The sequence below is a fragment of the Dunckerocampus dactyliophorus genome, chromosome 20, assembly GCF_027744805.1.
Source record: "Dunckerocampus dactyliophorus isolate RoL2022-P2 chromosome 20, RoL_Ddac_1.1, whole genome shotgun sequence".
In the NCBI taxonomy this organism is placed as follows: Eukaryota; Metazoa; Chordata; class Actinopteri; order Syngnathiformes; family Syngnathidae; genus Dunckerocampus; species Dunckerocampus dactyliophorus.
Window position 1 is genome coordinate 13,359,501 of NC_072838.1, and position 19,431 is coordinate 13,378,931.

The following is a 19,431-nucleotide window of genomic DNA, read 5'->3' on the forward strand; positions in this document are numbered from 1 at the left end:
CTTTACCTGGAGAGTGTATCCAGGTTCACACTGAAAGGACACCACATTATTCATCTGAAGACGCTCCCCAACCTTGATGCCATTCATAGGAATGATGGGTTCAGGACAGTTGGTAAGAGACACCGCTGAGGGGATAAAACATTTTTGTTTGAGAAAAACCTATGCACCATTAAACATGACATATTTCTCAGCAGAAGTTAAATAATAGCAACTTATCACCCTCTAGCGAAACATAGCCAGCCAGTGAGTCCTCATAAAACATGCACAAATGATTTCATAATTGTCTTTAAGGTGTTGGAGAGTTCCATAAATCATTATTATTATTTTAACTTACTTTTGTATTCCAGCCTGAATCCAGCAGCGGACACACTGATATCGGAGAAAAAGTGCAGGTAGAGTTGGTTGGAAGTACTGTTGAGGAGAGCTGGAACCGTGGTGCCTTGGGGGAGAAGATTAATAGTAGCGTTTAGTGATGCTATCTCTGGCATAGGCTGACCATGACTAACTGTGTGAGCTACTGACAAATAGCTAAAAGGCCTGCTTTAGAGCATATGCATTGGGTTGGGTTCTAAAAAAAAAGCATGATTCCCTCTTGCTATGAAAGGGAGATTAACAAAGATACCAGAAATACAAATGACCACAGCAGACAAAAGATGTGTGTGAGGAGAATGACAGTCTGGTAGAACAACACACATCTTGGTGTTAAGACCTGCATTGCAACAATACAGTATACCGTATATAGAACAGGAGTGAGACATCATCACGATACCTGAGAAACTACCAAGCATGGTGTCAGTGTTGTCTCCTCCATCAAACACCTCCAACGAATCCCAGTTCTGTTCTGTGACAAAGCTGATGACCTGAATCTGAGAGAAAGCATGCATTCAGGAGGATGACACTTAGTGGATGGGGGAAAAAGACAATAATCGCCCAAAGAATGCAGAGCACAAAATATGCTTTTAGAATGATGACTGGTCATTGTTATGTTATGTTAGGAACAAAAATGTTTCCTGTATCCATATCTAATGGAAGACGTTTGATATATTTGGGGAAATATTGATAAATGAGCACATTTGAGGGGAATTTGATTGATTTGAACAGCCCTCTAGTTCAACGGGTCTCACAGTGGGTGGGGTCGCGGACAGCAAGTGCAAATTTACATTAAAATATGTAATATGCAGCTTTGTGGTTTTAGTGCAATTTTGACATTTGATTTTCTTCCTCATTTCCTTGACAAAATGTCTAAATAAATGCCTGTAAAATGCACTTCAGACATGTAATTATATCTGTTGCAAAAGATGACAGTCGATTAAAAAAAACAAAACACACACACATGCATTTGCCCAGTTTGACTTAAATAAAAGAAAAAAACAAATAGATGATATAAAAATTAAAATGACCTAAAAGCGGGTTGTGACTTAATGACCATTGGAAAACGTGGGTCCCAGGTTGAGACCATTTGCGAACCCCTGACCGACTTAAAACTGTTGTGAGTTTCAAATGAAGCCTTGATGGTGTCCCTCAGGGATGATTAATAGGGCCCCGATTCTGCTGCAAATAAACTCAATATTTTAATACCAATTATGTCACAACATTTTCGAGGTTATTTAAGCTTTCTGAGTGAATCCTAGTCCACAATTGACCCAATGGGCCTTTAGGTTTAAACAATGTCTCAATCTATCTAAAATATGAGACAATATGATTTTCCTCTGCATAGTTTAAACACGCTCCTTCATTTATTCTCTCAGTACCACAGCGTCTCATTTGAATCCAACTCACATCCATAGCTAAACCGACTCTTCTCCTGATGGTTATAGATTGGATACAAGCCAATTAAAGGGGAGGTTCTGGCTGTGGCGCATCCTGAAGAGAGAGAGGAGATCACACATTGATCTTTCATTAGGAGCCCACAGAAAATGTGCCGCTAAGGCAAATCACTTCTGTGAGTTCTCTCGATTGTGACACCCCGATCTTATAATGTGCACTTCCCTGCAAATGTAACTACAATGCAGCAGTGCAGACTGCAGCTAAGGTGAATATTGTGCCTCGTTGCCTCCCGGGCACTGAGGCTCATAATTTTAGAAAATGCAAATCAGGTTTAAAAAAAAAAAAGACTAAAATAATCCATGCTGTTTAAGTTGCTTTTGTTTGAGAAACTTCAACCCTGCTAGCATACGAAAAGACAATAATACAGACACTTAGAGCAGTACAGGACTCTTGCGTCAGCCACAGTGTACAACTGCAAAGCAGCCTTTATGTGTCTCTTCCAGCTGATAAGAAAGGAACAATAGTGAGAAAGAATACGCGAAGTAGGACAATGACCCTGGAATACAAGAGATGAGAGGATTACATTACCCAGCGTCGACTCAGAATAGCAAACCCCCTAAAATTGGCACTTCACCTTTTCTGAACACAATGTCAGTGAGGAAAATGTGTGCCTGTGCATTTAGCGATGTTCAAAAAGGCATCTTCCTCTTCTTTGTCTATTCCCTTCCATGCAGCCCAACACTGCTTGTGTGTAGTACAGCACGTTAAGGGGTTTGTGTCAAATTTCTGACCCATAAAGATAGCCAGCTGTGGTGGAGAGAGCTAATAGCTAAGGGACAGCACTGAGGTCATTAGGCACAGAAGCTAAAATGGACGCCAAGAAACTTTCCATCAGGCAGAACCCCGGGGGGACTAAGCGACAAACTCCTGCAAAGAGCACTATGTGGCGAGAAATGCAAATACACATTTAGCACAGGTGCAGAGCTTATGAACTATCCTCCTTTTTTTACGTAAGTGTAATTGGAATACTTTCTTACACTGCAGCTGCTCTGTTAATTAGTGCTTGGTCAGCTAATTACATACTTCCAATTGTGCATTTGTCAAGCCACCACATGCTGATGGTAAACACAAACTGTTCTTAACTTAAATGACCATTAAATCTTCATTATGTTAATATTAGGAGTGCAAGGGTACAGGTAACCCACGATTTTCTGGCTACGGTGTGAAGAGAACAAGTTTTTTTCTCCCAAAATTCTCAAAAAATGAAGGATGTGGGGGTCACTTTGAACCAATCCAAAGTAGGTCGGTATATTTTACTATAAGTTATATCAGCTTTCTGTTATAGGTGACAAAACAAATTAGTGTAATATCTAATAACACATCTCATGAGAAAGAACAAAAGAACAACCTGCCGGCCGAAAATTGCCCCTGGACCACGCTTTGGACACTCCTGCTTTACAGTACAGTCAAACCTGTCTTAGCGGCCACCTTTATAGAACAGCCACCTCCCTATAGCAGCCACTGAAAAATCCCCCCCAGCAAATTTACATGTTATAGACCCTGTGTATAGCAGTCACCTGTCCAACGCGGCCAGCGGCCACCCATTTGGTCTCCCTTGGTCAATATCTGCCTGTCACGCGGCTGTTGTCGCCTATATTCTCCATAATACTGTATCTGTACTCTGTCGTGGAATGCTTCACCTTTTTGTCCGCTTTTAGACAGACTGCCCCTCACTTGAAATACAGTCATTGAAAAAATTATTAGACCACCCTTGTTTCTTTGGTTTATTGATCCGTTTTAATGCCTGGAACAACTAAAGGTACATTTGTTTGGACAAATATAATGACGATAATCAAATATACAGTAGCTCATAAGAGTTTAATTGAAGAGCTGATATCTAGCAACTTCCATGGGTATTTAGTTCTTACATGAATAGCTATAGCATTGTACTGCCAAAAAAATTTAACTCTTATGAGCTATTTTTGTTGTCATTGTTATATTTATCCAAACAAATGTACCTTTAGTTGTACCGGTCATTAAAATGAACAAGAAACTGAAGAAATAAGGGTGGTCATTTTTTCCATGACTGTATGTTCAGCATGGGAGATGGGGACATTATGTCCCGGGGATGGCTTTTCGCCAGCCTAGACTGGGACGCACGCGCAGATTCACAGTGCATAATGGATTGAAAAACCGCGGTCTGTCCTGTGCACGGTGGACGAGTAAGTATGGAGGATTGCGAACTGATATTGCATGTTTGCAAATTAAATATATGTGTTTGTGGTGTATTTGTGGCAGAACTTAGACCGCCCCTTCTTGGAGGTTAAACTAGTTCTTAGCAATGCAATTGTGATTGATGAACCTCATCTCCCGACACAGATGTAATACAAACCTGGATTCCCGAGCCCTCTGGAACGGTAATCTTCCAGACACAGTTGAGGCTGTTGAGGTAAGGTTCTGGAAACCCAGGAGATAAAATGGTCCCAGTACGATGGGTGAGATTAGCTCCACACGGAACTGCGGGAAGAGCAGCATATTAATGAGATGTATATCACACATGTGCATGCACTTTTATATTTTTAATTAGCTCAAGTTAAAGTATGTCATTTTAGGAGTTACTGAACTAATCATCAAATCACGTCACTTTATTTCACTAGTATTGCAGGACTGTTTTTCCCAGATTGTTCTGCACAGTTCGCATATGGCCAGAGCATCTGTTACAGCTGCCTGTGTGTGTGTGCGTGTGTGTGTGAGAGAAAGACGCTTCCTGCTTCCTGGTACATGTGGACATCTCAATGTGTGAGGTGTACTTGTGACTCTGCCACCTGTGTTGCTGCATGGATGAATATTGGTGTTTTTCCACAGGCGATACCTGGCAGCGCACATCTGTGGCAGGTTAACATGAAGGCTCGCACGCAAGTTATCATGTTGTGAGGGCAGAATGAAGAAAGAAATCTGAAAATCTGTGTATGGGTGTGTGTTTCTTGTTGCGGTATCCTACCTATGCAGCTGGGGATGGAGCTGTTCCACTGTGCCAGTGCGTTGGGTACTGTCAGACATTCAATGGCACTCGATCCCTCGAGCACATAACCTGGGCTGCACTCAAAGCGAATCACGGCGCCAACAGCAAAATTGTTGCCCATTCGGCGACCATTCCGGGGCTCTGGGACTGAGCTGCACTGGGTGGCACTGGTCCGTGGCACAGCTGTGTACAAGAGGAGTGTTTGTTATTTCCAAGAAAACATACAGTATCGCTGTACTGCTAAATTTGTCATTATCACCAGTTGAAAAGTAGAGATAATATGCAGTAGTTTAAGTATACTAAACAGCAAGACTCTACCTTGTTTTGGAGCAGTCCCTGCAGTATTTTGTGCTTTCATAATGGTGAGATTGTCATGCAGTTTAAATGTAATAGAGTGCTTAACGTGTCTATTTCTGACTAAATGTCATCTTCTATTGATATTTGCAACAAGGTACTTTTGGCTCCCTTGTAATAAGACATAAACACACATTTTCAATACACAATTTGTGTATGCAGCCACCTGTACGATATACTGTATACTCGCTCACCTTGGTAGACCAGGTGGAATCCCCTGGAGCTGGATTGACCTTTCGAGGTGAAGCGTATCAGGATTTGGTTGGTTGTCGCTAACGGCAATGACTCGCCTGTGTTGGAGCGAGAGAGAGAAACAATTTGCAATGTTATAATCTAAGTGCCCTGCGTTCGTACTGTATCTGCGTGGGCACAGCGCTCTCATCTCTCTCCTGGTTTCACTTGGCTGAGTGTGAAATACAGAATGTAGTTCATGCTCAGGTTTATCTCCTGCAAAGCGCTGTGCAATCCAGACCTTATTTAAAGGACAATGTACAAATTCAGGAGGGATTTCAAAGGCACCTGAACCATGGTTCACCCACTGGCCATTTGTCTGAAATTAAGCTAGCGCAGGGAAGTCTAAAGTGCGGCCCGGGGGCAATTTGCGGCCGCAACTTTTTTATTTGCCTGTGTAAATATAAACTGTGTAAAAATCCCCATGATGCCCAATGGGATACATTTGGGTCATCCGTATGCCTATTTCAACAATATCCTTATCGTTATTTAATAAGTTATCCTGTATTTATTCATACGTTACACAATGTTTCTGGCACTGTGGCACTCCTCTATTTATTTATTCATGTATCATTCTTTAATTATTTTGCTATATTTTATATATCTATGTGTTATTTCTATTTTTTTTCTTTATTTTAAATCCCCTTTCATTACTGCATAAGGTATGCATTTATACACATTCTGCATTCATTTTTCTCCTTATGAGAAAATGGCCATGCTTATTAACCAGGATTGCTGAGGCACAAAGAATGGGTAGGGTTACATAAGATCTACTTCTTCCTAGCCTTTTTGGACATGCTCAAGTTTGCAAGTAACTTATGTCTGAACCAAATAAAACCATGACAATGGGCAACACAATCAACCGTGCATGTCTGGTTATTGACAGTCTGAAAACAGAATGTACCTGGAGTTGTACACAGGTTTACAGTTACTTCAAACCAACTTAATGAAACCCCTGAGATGTTTCTTCAGAGATGGGACACTACTTTTTGACTGACATAGAACATGATACCATGCATGAGCATCTCTGTCTCTCAGTCTCCGTCCTCCACTTGCAGACAGTCTCTCTCAGCGGAGGATCTCATTACACCCTGTCTGCTTGCTGTCACACTGTAGTGGGGATGCAGACATGCTTAACCCCCTGAGGAAACATTGTACTGTGTGTCTGCAGAACCTGGCATTTTTTTGCTTATGTCTTTAATACATCTGTCCCTGTAGATGTTGCATTATAAGGTTGCTACTCCAGTGGCACTTCTATAAAAGTGTCAAAATCACTACTCTGTTGCCACTGCTGGAACCCCAGGGGGCAGGCTGGGTAGTTAATTGCAGGAAGCCCGAGAAGGATACTGTCATGGTGACAGCGGGTTTCATAATTTGCTGTGCAGGGAACACGTTCACCTTAGCAGATCAGACATGTGTCAGGATGTAGCTTATCAAGGCACTGGTCAGCTTCCAGCGGCAAACCAGGTCACCCTTTCACAGCTACTCTGCTGATGTTTTGAAGGACGGGCAGCAGGGCTTTGGCGGGAAGCCAGTAGCCAAAAGGAGTTGCTGATGCACACTGGTTTTGATTCAGTAGTTATGAGAAGCAAAGTTTGGGATTAATGTTCCAGCTGTTAAGCAATAAACAGGTTTCATGCAAGAGGACAGAGCCACAAAAAGACTCTACGTTCTACACCAGGGGTTTCCAAACTGACAAATTAAAGGATGGAAGGACTACTTTGATATTTTGTAAAGCAACACATGATGTAGGGATGCTAAGAAGTTATATATATTTCAAGAAAAAACTGCATCTCAGCTTTGTGATATATGTGAAAAATCCTATTATCAGTAAGAACTTTGGTCTTTGCTCTTTTTTCCCTATCTTTTAACTTTTTTTATGTTACAAATATTTCAACTTTCTTCTTAAATAATCTGAATTTTCCTTTTGTAATATTATGACTTGATTCCCAGAATATTTTGACTTTATTTGCACAATATTATACCTTTCTTCCTAACCTAACTTTCCAGAAATTGCAACTTTATTTTGTTTTGTTTGTTTCTCATAATATTACAACTGACTAAAACTTATTACAACTACAAAAAAACAACATATATTCTCTTTAATATTTCAACTCTGTGCTACTAAAATGACATTATTACTTTTCTTGTTGAAATATGACTTTTGTTCTCTTAATATTTTGACTTTATTCTCATGAAATCACAGCTGTTTATTTTTTCAATTTCTGCTGTTTTTTTACATTTATTTTCTAACATTTCAACCTTCTGTTAAATTTTCTTCTTGTGATTATGACTTTATTCCCACAATATTTTTACTTCTCTTAACATTCTATTTTTTTCAAAATTTTCCAAAAATTACCACTTTGTGTTGTTTTCTTTGTTTGTCAAAGTACTACGACTTAAAAAAAAGCAATTTTTCGTTATTTCATTATTTTTCCTCATAATATTACATTTTTTCATTTTTTCTCATTAGATCACAACTTTTTCTCCTAATATTTTCAACTTTATTCTCGTAAAATTACTGCTGAATTTTCCACGTTTGCTGTTGTTTTATTAGAATGTGCCATGTGCTGCACCACTGATATACACTGTTCGAGTCGTACCTGTCAATTGTTTAATCATCCATTCAGGGAAAAGGTGAGGAACAATCTTAAATATAGCGTGATGTGTGATCTTACCAATATTTTTTTTGACAAATGCTGTACATGCCTCCAGCTCACATTTGTGAGCTAACTAATTATGCTCAGTGTAGTCGTACTGAGTGTGTGTATGCACAGAGCACACGTTCATATGATGCTGTGTTCTGCGCTCGTCAGGGTAACCACCTTTGCAGGCTCTCTTCCTTTGCCAGACAGTGTCAGCTCTGCTTGGCTATGCCTGCTTAGTGAGCTGCACGAGTCTGCCGCCCAAGAGTCCCCGGTTAATATAGCGTCTTGTTTATTGAGCCATAAAGTGGCTGTTTTTTTCAGGCAGAACTGGACATCAACCAAAGGAAAACCTTTTTTGTTTTTGTCAAGTCACAAGCTGGACCGAGATGCGGCCGTTGGCACCATCTTGAGAGGTAGTTACATTTAAGGATGAGAGCTAAGACACTTTGAAATATTAAAGGTGGATTCTGCACTTTGCCGTCCTTTGTCTTACTATAATTGATGTACATTGGAAATATAGACGTAGCAATATAAATGCCAGCGTTTGCTTATCGTCATCCTCCACTGGCGTAGGTCGTAAGTACAGGATTGAAAATGTGTAGGAAAGGGAAGATTAGTACAAAGTATAATTTGCAGAGCAAGAAACTGAAAGTGACAGAAGATTGTAAACATATTTTGAAAATGATGCACTTTCAAAACGGCTCACGATGCTGACATTGCAATATAGCACTTACACTGACTCAGTGACAGGTGGCAAGTAAATATTGTGCATCCCTGTTTGTCTTTCTTTGACAAAATCCCAGATGGGATCTCTGCCTGTCTCTGAATTCCAAGCGACTAGCAAAATTGGAGATAGATTGGATGGGAAATAATGTGCCATTGATGTGCATTGCAGGTGGGGAGCGGAAATGATTGCCTTTATAATTCATAATACATACCATCAAAATTACTTTCACGTTATTTGCTCTGCATTTGACATTCATTCAGAGCACAGTGGAATATTGGTTAGCGTCATTAATCCGTTCCAGGTCCGACACAAACCGAAATGTACTCTAACCAAATCAATTTAATCCGTTCCAGAAAGCCAAAGATGTAAACAATACATTAAGAACACAGTTGAACTCTCGCAATGTATTAAGAACACAACAATACGCGCGCCATGTTGTACGCTAATAGGAAAATGTACGCAAACCAAGCAAAATTTTCATGTACAATTTTGACGTAAACCGGAAAACACGCAGTAGGATTCCTTATTAATAAGGGAAGTGAAGTCAGGAATTGAGTTTTAGCTTGGCGTCAATTACTGCTACGACAGCTGCCCGTGTTTTTATTAGGGATTATTGTGCCTGTTGTGAGATAATTCAAACTCGCCATAAAAGCCTGGCGTTCCGGCGATCAAATCTGGTGCTTGTGTGTCTCACCAATCATTACAGTAACATTTACTGACAACTAGTAAACAGTGTAGAATACTACATATTATCACGTCTTTGGCTGTGTCTTATATTTTGTATTTCATTTAGCACTTTTTCCACTTAAACATGCTTAATTTAGGCAAAAATATATGTAACATTTGTTTAAATATGCATTTGTTTACAAATAATAGGCCGTATTCAACAACGGAGCAGCATGATTCATTGATATATATTTTTAAAAACATGATAGAGTGAAGCCACAAAAATGGAATCGCAATGTCACGAGGGACTAGCGTACTAGAGCGCCATTAAGTTTGCCAGTTTTCTCATTTTATGTGCCTGCCTTCCACATCATAAATACGTTTGTCTGTGTTTTGCATTGTGGAAACATCCGTCTGCATATCCGTACAAGCGCATGCACAAACGTGTTGGCGTCAAGCTAATACAGGTGTATGTGCAGTGCAATCTCAACCCTGTCTGATGATTTGTTATGCCTGCGAAGAGGAAGTTGATGCTGTCGCCTCCGCAATGTGTTACAGCTCAGTGGAGCCCACCTGCCGCCGCCGCATCTCCCGCCTCTGTCAGCAATATGTCGCTGGATAGCTCGTAAAAAGGTACACAGCTGAAACATTTTATTCAGTCCTCTGTCATGTCAAAAATAATGCCGGAGACATCAAACAGTCAATGAATCTGGGAATTTATCCCCGCTGTTACTGGATATTAAACTAAGGCTAGAGTCATGTTTGCCTTCCCATAATTCCATATAAATATCTTCGATTTGTCACCCTCTGAAAGCGGCAAGCATGCATGCAGTGTGTGTGTGTGTGTGTGTGTGTGTGCGTGCACGTACCTGTGTGTGCTCCAGACAGGGAACTAAGAACCCGGGAGGATTGTGTGGGCCCATCAAACACCTCCACAACGTCGTTTAGAGCTGTCTGGAAGAACGCGAACTGGCTGAACACCACTACAAAACATCAACAGGTGGAGTTTGTCATTGCACTGTGAAATGTGGTTAAAATCCTCCAAACCAAAGTATGTGACATATGGGAGTGAGAGAGAATATTTCAGTCATAACAGACCTTCTCTGTCTGAAGCAAGGTGGGTGATGTCACCCGTTATGAAAACACAGATGTGACAAAGTGGATGATCACAAATACTGTCTGGGCTTGATGGCTTGTCACTCGATTACAGTTTTTTTTTTTCTTTCTTGCAATGACAGCCAGTCTATTATATATCTATGTACTGTCTCGCCTTCATCCTTTAAAGGCACCCTCTTTACTGCAACAGCCGGAACATATTTAACCTTTCAGATCTAATCTGCGTCTGCTTTACAAGAGAAAGAATGACGAGGATATATTGTAGGAGACTTGGAGGAGAGCGGGGAAGAGGGCTGGAGGACAGCGTTCTCTATTAGTTGCAGGATCTTGGCTTCAAAGTTACAAGCGCATGACTCAGCAGCTACCATTTACTGATCTTCTATCATAGAAGATACACCTGGGGCATTGAAGGAAAAATAGCCTAAAGCAACATACAGTAGATCATCACCAGAGCTGCCGACATTTGTGTTAGGTAATTCAGTAGATTCCCCAAGTGATTGATGCTATCTTGCTGGATTCTGTACATTCGTTGGCAGCATACATTTTTACTTTTGGTTGTCTCCAAAGCCACTTTGATCGCGATCTTATAACTCATTTTCACAATATTTATTTCTTGTCTTCATAATTGCATTTAACTAAATAGTGGCATTAATTGGAACATATACGATATATGGGTGACATTACCCAAAGGAAACACTTGATTTGTTATTTCTTCGTTCACAATAATATAACATGAACTTTGAACAATGGCGGCAAGTAAAAGGAAGTCAAACTAAGAACCAGAAAATGGGTTGGGGGAGATATCGCACTTCACCTCCATAAATGGCATGTTTGAGCTTTGCCTCACATAGTCCCTTTTTGGGGTTTTCCAGCAGCATACAGGCATCAGATAACATTTTGTAGGAGACGTGACCTTTAAAATTAGAAATGTCAAAGGCTAGATAAAACTGGATCATCCAGACACACTTTTAGGGGCACATTTTATGTATAATATGTAAAATATTGAAACAGATGGCATTCAGAGAGACAGAGGTATTGATTCTCACTTTGATATTGGGAAATAATCCTTGCAAGTTCTAACACGTTTGATCGAGAAGGCTACGATCCCTTAAGCATCACGTGTTGATATCACTGAAAATTAAACCTAAAGTTGCTTTGACATGGAACAATAATGTCTGAAAGTGAAAAAAGAAAGTAGACCATTGTAATAAATTCACTCCTGATCTAATTTTTTTTTTTTAATTGCAAGAATTTACATTTTGCACTGTTGGATCTTCAGGAGATTCTAGTGTTTCAAAATGCAAAAAGAAGAAATGGGAGTGAGACAAAAAATGTTTGAGTGAGCAGCTGATTGCAGACGAGCATTAAAGTGAAGCAAGCTGTTCATTAGCTGATCAAAAGTTTAAGACCTTTAAAAGCCAGAATTGTGGCAAAAATGTGGATTCAATGTAATTTCCTGTCAGGTATTCACAATGTCATGATTTCTTGATGGAAAAAGGCAAAAAAACTTTCTCTCTTGAATTGTTGAGCTGCATAAGCAAGGCCTTTCACAGTGTGCCGTTGCTGCTCAGGTTGGACGCAGTAAGAGTCATTTTGAACTACTGAAAAAGGTGCATGCCTGCAGAATGGCACGGTGTATGGTTCAGGGTCGCTCTCCTTGGAGGGGACGGCACTGATGTGATAATGCATTTATTTTTTCAGAATATTTTCTGGTTCGACCAGCATGGTCACAAAGACTGATGGACGGGTTGGCGACCCCTAATCTATGGGGCCATTTACCATTTAAAATGGGACAACAATGAATATTCCTTGGTTTACCATAATCCTTGGGAACCGCCACAGAGTACAGGCAGGTTCTTGCATTGCTGTAGTTGCCGGGGTAACCAGGGGATAGGACCACTCCTTCCAAACCTGAGTACTGCCCACCACACGGCGCTGGAAAGACAACCAGAGTAATTAGACAAGATGAATGAGACGACCAACAAGAGCACATGGCCAGCAGAGGAAAAAAGAAGATTCCTGGCTTGTAATGCTTGATTCCTTTTTCTCTCCTACCCTTTTCTATTCCATCTCCTCTGTTCCATCACTCCTAAATTACTTTTCTTGTCTGATTGGGCTCTGGGTGGGAGATGTCACTGGTGTTTGCCACAGTGAAATTGCAATGTTTTTCATGAGTCCCTCTGGGTTTAGCAGGGTGAAAGAAGGATGAGGCCACCTCAGCCATTTGAAGGTGTGGAAAAAAAGAAATTATGCGCTATCCCATGTAAGGGACTTTATCTCGGGATTAAAGACACACCCTTCAGTAAAAAGTAAAACAAACAAAGCAATATTGAGATAAATCTAAAGGCATCGGTGTGCTTTGTGTTCCTAGCAACTGTCTCCAGATGTCAGTGTTTACCAGTGCAGATGGGTTTGGGCTTGTTCCAGCTTGGCTTGCCATCTGCCCCCATGATGCATGTGAGGGTTTGTTCTCCCTCTAGTGTGTAGCCGCTGTCGCAGTGGTAGGTGACAGTGGAGCCCAGCTTGAGTTCGGTGCCCATCCGCGTCCCATTGCGCACCAGACCCGGCTCGAAGCAAGACTCCCTGGGGTTCTCTGTGTGGAAAGAGGGTAACACGGTGGAAAATCAACCATGTTCGACACATGTTGGCACTGAATGAAAGGGTTTTCACATCAAGCTGGAGCGGTGATACTGCAATACAAAGCAAATTCAACCTCGCCATCTTCATTTTTTCTGCAGCTTCCTTCATTGTGCTTTCCTCTATCTCGGTGGCTGTCACTTTTTTCTCTTGCCCTTTATGGTGCCTTTTCATCTGTGGCTGCTTGAGGTATGTATAGCTTTGGAGATAGACAGGCAGCTGATTGAGAGTGGCATTGGTCAGGCCCAAGGTCTGCTGACTGCACACAACTGCTTCCCTCACAACAACTTTGCTGTGCAGTCGAGTGAAGAAGACAATGCACGTACACATGCTTCCCTTCTTGCATACAAACACACAGCCGCACATCAGTCACTCCTCAGGTCGATGTAAGAAACACTCATTCAACCGTCACATTGTTCTTTGGTCGTAAAAGAGTCAATCTGGTATGGTGTCACACTTAAACACAGCTCAGTACCATATCTTATGAGGACCCCTTATGTGCACCAAACCAAATCATACCCGAGGCCCTGGCATAGGTTGCCTGCACCCTAGCAAGGGTTCTGGCTTCACCATCTGCCATTTAGACAGCAACCCTCTCCTTGTGTTGTGTATTTCCCCCGTCTTCCTCATTAGAATTTTTAAATCAATTTCTAGGTCATTTTGAAATATGTGCTGCAGTAGATAGCACAACTTTTTAATCAGGATGCCCGAAATTCCACCCTTCCGACGATACCACCCTATTAAACCAGTAAACATGGCCACGATAATGATCTAAAACGGAGGGAGAAAAACCAACAGAATGTGTAACAATCGATAGCTTAGGAACAGGAAAAAAGAAAGACAAAAGGCTTGTTGAATAAATAAGTAAATAAATAACGTAAACACATTATAGAAAATTTCATAAATCAGGGGTGTCCAAAGTGCCCGCGCCTCATTTTTCATTGGCCCATTAGTCATTGTAGAAATGACATTTATAAAAAAAAAAACAATGTAAAGAAAAAAATCCAAAATCTTAACATCTCAAAATGAACTGATAATTTCAATCATCCACACGTCTGAAAATCTATTTCATCTAAAACTAGTCTGTTTAATAGGCAAATAGATTTTCAGACGTGTGCTTTCTATTAGCATGCTTAAAATTTCCAGTTCATTTTGAGCTTTTAAAACATACAATTATATAAAACGGTGCCCTGTAATTTATCTTTTTGTTCATAAAGTACAGTAAAAAGGGCATACTTCACACAAGTAACACTTTAACTCTGTTATTATGAGCCATGAGGGGCTGCGATCAAAGACACCACGTAATTTTTTTACGTAAATTGAATTCACTGTTTTGAGTGTAGATGTATTTTCTTGGGATTTCGGAGCATACTCAAATGCAGCCAATTGTACTTGCGCAGTAAGACTTATGCTAGTGAATGACAATATCCACTTACTGGTTTTCTCTGTCTTTCTGTTTTATAGACCACACAATAAAGACGTTGTGATGTTCGGAGGGCCCCTGAATGCACCTCGCTGTTGTCAAGTGACAATGTGGAAGTTTCTTTCCAAGGACGACTAGAGGCACGCTTGTGAGTTGTGTGTCAACTCTGTGTGGGGATGCTATTTGTGCGTCTGTCTGCCATCATAACAGAGAAGTGTGGCTTGACATGGTGGTGTTTCATTATGCTACAACGTTTAAAGTAATGAATTAAATAAATTACTTGCCACGTTTAATGCACATTTTTTACAGCCCTAATATAAATATGTCAAAATAATATATAGAAATATTTGTATATGTATAGAAATACTTATATGAATAGCTATAAGTAATAAATATGTAATTGCCCTGTTGCAGTCCTTAGATTTTTCAGCACGTGGCCCTTGGTAGAAAAAATTTGGGACATCCCTGTAATAAATGAAATCAATATAAAATAATAATAAAAAATACACAGGTTAAAAAAAAAAAAAATGACAGAAAAAAAAGACAAAACATGACGTAATATGCGACCAGTGTGGTCTGCTTACAAAAAAACAAAAAAGCCTTGAAGGAGTTGAGCCCAATGAGCCCAAAAAGAGAATGGATGTATGCAACAATGAAGATGCTTGTGTTTTGATGTATGTCTTTTCACGTTGGTTATTCAAATGTCCATGGAATGTTTTTGCATACATATTTCCCAAGACAGCACCATCAGACACTGCCAGAGACATGGAAACAGAAAGATTGCTTGGTAAACAGATTGACAGCACCTCAGGCAGAGTGTGTAATACAATTTTCAATGGCAAGCTAACCAAACACTCGCTGTGTCTATTTGTCAACTTGCTCACCAAGCAAACGCCAACACGCAGGTTTCGTATGAGCTTTTGTGCCATGTTTGTTCAAAACCAGGATGCTAATTCATATCTTATCTGCTTATGGTTTACTACAGAGGAAATTGAAAGTGAAAGTGGGGAAACTGGAGGATTTTTATGAGCCACATACTGGGTCCATCTGCCCGACCAGATTGGCAGTGCATTATCACACATTGTATCAGATGCTGTAAATATCACTAGGGACAAGTTCAGGGGTAAGCCTGTCAGAACAGGACAGCCCAATTCAATCCATGCAATTTGCAAATGCATTGCAGTGCTAGAAAAAAAACTGAAAACCAGCCAAGAAACTGTTGGGGCTCCTAATACATTAGACACGTATTGTTTTCTTCAGCAAAACATTGACAACTTTTTCGTCTTCCAAAATATTTACAGTGGTCGTCCAAGTACTGACATGACAGCAAATGTGTTCTCTCCTGCAAAAAGAACTAAGCACTACTGCAGTCACCTTTTTGTTGTTTCAATCCATTGGGTTAATCATCCTCTAATGGCAAGCACTGATCAATAATTCCTTCCAAGCATACTGATCCCTCTCGCCCCAGACTAGTCCAAACAGGAAGTTAGAAGAAACAATGAACAAAAAAGTGCAAACCTGTGTACTGAAGCACAAATCCGTTGCTGCTAAGGGAGGCATCGCTGCGGAAGGCCAGAAAGAGAGTGTTGGAGCTGCTCTCAATTCTATCGGGCACATCTGTGCCGTAAAAGCTTCCGAGCAAAGGGCTGAGGGAATCTGGTCCGTCATAGATATGCAGGAAGTCATAACTGGGCTCCAAGCTGAATCTGGTCAAAAGAGAGATCAGAAAGGACTTTGTTGATGTTATGCTGGCAACAGAATACAAACCAGATGCAAAGTCAGAATTTTACTGGTTGAAGCTGAGGGCGATGACGTAGTCCTCTGTGACAGTAACGGTCCAGTCGCACTCTCTCCCATGAGGGTACGGTTCAGGATAATCCGGAGAAAGGATCAACCCACTAGGACTGCTGAGGTTGCCTCCACATGGAGCTTTGATGAAGCAGGATAAGTGTCACTATTATTTCATAACTTCTGATTTTAATACTATGAATTCACAAACACAGTGGACGCGTGCTCACACATACATAATATAAATGCAACAGAAGCAACTTAAAAGGATCCCAATATGAAACTGTTTATTTTCATTTTTTGTCTGACCGTGAAGTCAACTTTAGCTGTAAGAAAACTTCCCCAATGTACTTTTTAATTATATAATAACGGTAATCTACTAGATCTTATTTATGAGGACCAAATGTGAAAAAATTAAAAAATATTTAAAAAATCTATTATCTCTCACTTGTTTGCTCCGCATTTGAGAGAAGAGACGTTCAGTCATTTTACATTCCGGGTTTTTAGGACGTCATGAAGGAAAACAACTCCTTCCTCATGGACATGATGCCACCTCTGACCCACCCCCTTGCTATATGGGCCTGCGCCGTGTTTTTGTAAAAAAAAAATAGGCTTCCATACACATCCTTAAAAAAAAAAAACTTGCCGCTATGCCAACTATCCATCAGGAGGCCAATTCCTTTGCGGGACCCTTTAAAGGATCTGCTTTGTCTAACCTTTGAGTCAGTCAAACCACAAAGGCTGAACAGTATCTTGTATTAGTGGTGTTCTGATTATATCCCTTTTGTCCTTATGAGCCATAGTTCACGTTACACGCTGTGCCTGAACGAGTACCTGTGCAAGTGGGAGGGTCTGGCTGCCAGAAGTAGCGACCGTTGATCTCAGTGCAGGTGATCTTGTTGGTCCCCTGCAGGATGTAGCCTGGGTCACACTGGAATACCACATGGTCCCCTGGTTCCCTGCTGTCGCCGCTGCGGGTCCCATTAGTCGGCATGCCGGGGTCATTGCACGAGGTAGCGGTAGAGACTGAAGGAGCGGGGGAAGTACAAAGGCACCACACTGAGATGAAAGCATTCTTGGCATAAATCATATTTTTTTTCTTCTTTGTCTTATTAAGCAAAACCATCCAAAACACTCCCCTTTTTATCATCGCATCATCATGCTCACCAGAGAACTGCAGGGCAAAGCCCTGCTTGCTGGTGAAGAAATCAGTGGTGAACTGCAGGCTGATGGTGTTGAAGGTGCTGTGGGCATCCGGCGGCAACGTAGAGCCGCTCAGTTCCCTCAGCAACACTCCTCCATCTTGGGGACCATCCCAGATGCGAAGCACGTCATGGATCTCTTCAGTGTGGAAAACCAGGAAATGCAGGCTGGTGGAAGACAAATTTAAGACAACGTTAGAGGCTTTGACCGATGATGCAGCTCAACTTAAAGGCATAGTTTGGATTTTTTGACACAAAGTTGTATGACATCCCCATCAGCAGTGTAGTCCATCAATAGTGACTTTCCCCACACTTGGTCCCATGAGCTCAGTTCTGGTCGGATTTTGGTGATGAGAAAAGTAGTTCTGGTTAGTTATTGGGATTATTTAAGTAAAGAGTTTAGGTTCTTAAAACAATATGTGTTTGAAAGAGTAATACATTTGTATGAAAAAAATGCCTCTTCGAAAAAAATCTGACCTCACAAATCGCTCGGCTTTACTTTCTCTGACTTCGTATTAAAGTGTGCAGACTATTGGATGTCCATTGTTGTGTGTGTAATGAAGATGCAGCCACCGTGACGTCACAGCCATCTTGTTTACGGAGAAGTCAGACTCTTAACTTACCGTAAGTAACCTCAATCACCAAAATCCGACCCAAAATGGGCTCTCGGGACCAAGTGCGGGGGTAAGTCACCGTTCAAAAAAATCCAAACTATCGCTTTGATATTCAGCCCAAGCAAACTACAAACTGTGTATGTTTTATGTTCAAAGGAACAGTGCTTTTAAATTAATCAATGCATCAATGCGTTTAAAATAAGACCACACCAAAGGCCCAAAAACAGTTAAGGGCATAGGAATCAAGACGAGAGACAAACGACATTTTAAATATAATCACAGTCACCAGATGCAGAGCATTCGATGGATGTTTTACAGTGTCAGTCAAGCCGCTCCTTCAGCCCAAGCATTTAATTTTCAGGCCCTACATCACAAAGATGTTGCTGTCAAAATATGTACTCTTCACTTTGCCAAAGACAGCCATCATCCAGCTGGATGTTAAAAGCACGCTAGATGTGAATGTGTGCGCGCGTGTGTGTTTGAGCATGCAAAAGTAGGCCAGTCTCGATGCGGTGGATTCTTATTCCTTGCAGTCTTGAGTATGTAAGAAGATATTTTGTACAAGTTGGCAGTCAATATTTAGTGTTCACACCTGCAGAAAGAAAAAGTTTGATCCAAAGTCTTTTTTAAAAGTATATACAGTATGTTAATCTTGATCCCTGAAACAGTGCTGGCTCAAGGCTTGGTATAAAAAAAAAGAAGAAATAAATTTAAAAATAGCTGCTCTGAGACGAGATGGCACAGGCAAATTGGGTTGTGCTTGGATAGATCATGTAAATGAAGCACCAGCCAAAACGACAGACCTTCATACTAGGGTGAAGCTTCAACAATTCCAAATATCAGCTAGTCAGAGCAGCGAGTTGGTCTTGGTCCATTACAAGCAGATACAACTAGAAATACAGTAATCCTAATTGTATTCATTGGTGCCAGACCCGACTGTGAATTTCCGCAAGGATTCCTTATATATAAATGGAATATTTTCGTAGTTAGAGCACAGGAAATCTGTTTACAACCTTGTAAATATGATTTTTTAAACATTATTAGAGCCCTCTAAGCATGAAATAATACCCATATAGTCACCATTACATTCACATTACCCAATATAGTAGACATAACAACAGAAAATAAGCCATTTAAGACATAAGACTCATGCTCGTGTGTTGCTGTAAATGTGTTTCGGGGCTAGGGGGACTGAGTGGGGGGCCGGACAGAAAGTGATGTCAGGGGTAGCTTGGC

General features: G+C 40.8%; 1 protein-coding gene across 2 annotated transcripts in view; it reads right to left on the reverse strand.

Moving 5' to 3' along the window:
• The window catches only part of csmd2 (CUB and Sushi multiple domains 2), a 201,408-nt gene that overhangs the window by 50,587 nt on the left and 131,390 nt on the right, over window positions 1–19,431 (reverse strand). For both annotated transcript variants that reach the window (XM_054764767.1, XM_054764766.1), the window contains exons 27-39: window positions 17,547–17,749; window positions 17,214–17,405; window positions 16,382–16,520; window positions 16,110–16,297; window positions 12,930–13,124; window positions 12,350–12,466; window positions 10,285–10,398; window positions 5,338–5,433; window positions 4,769–4,972; window positions 4,160–4,284; window positions 770–866; window positions 335–439; window positions 7–125 (exon numbers count right to left, since the gene is read on the reverse strand). In XM_054764767.1, the coding sequence (XP_054620742.1) occupies window positions 7–125; window positions 335–439; window positions 770–866; window positions 4,160–4,284; window positions 4,769–4,972; window positions 5,338–5,433; window positions 10,285–10,398; window positions 12,350–12,466; window positions 12,930–13,124; window positions 16,110–16,297; window positions 16,382–16,520; window positions 17,214–17,405; window positions 17,547–17,749 (1,894 nt within the window). The remainder of the gene's footprint in view (window positions 1–6; window positions 126–334; window positions 440–769; window positions 867–4,159; window positions 4,285–4,768; window positions 4,973–5,337; window positions 5,434–10,284; window positions 10,399–12,349; window positions 12,467–12,929; window positions 13,125–16,109; window positions 16,298–16,381; window positions 16,521–17,213; window positions 17,406–17,546; window positions 17,750–19,431) is intronic.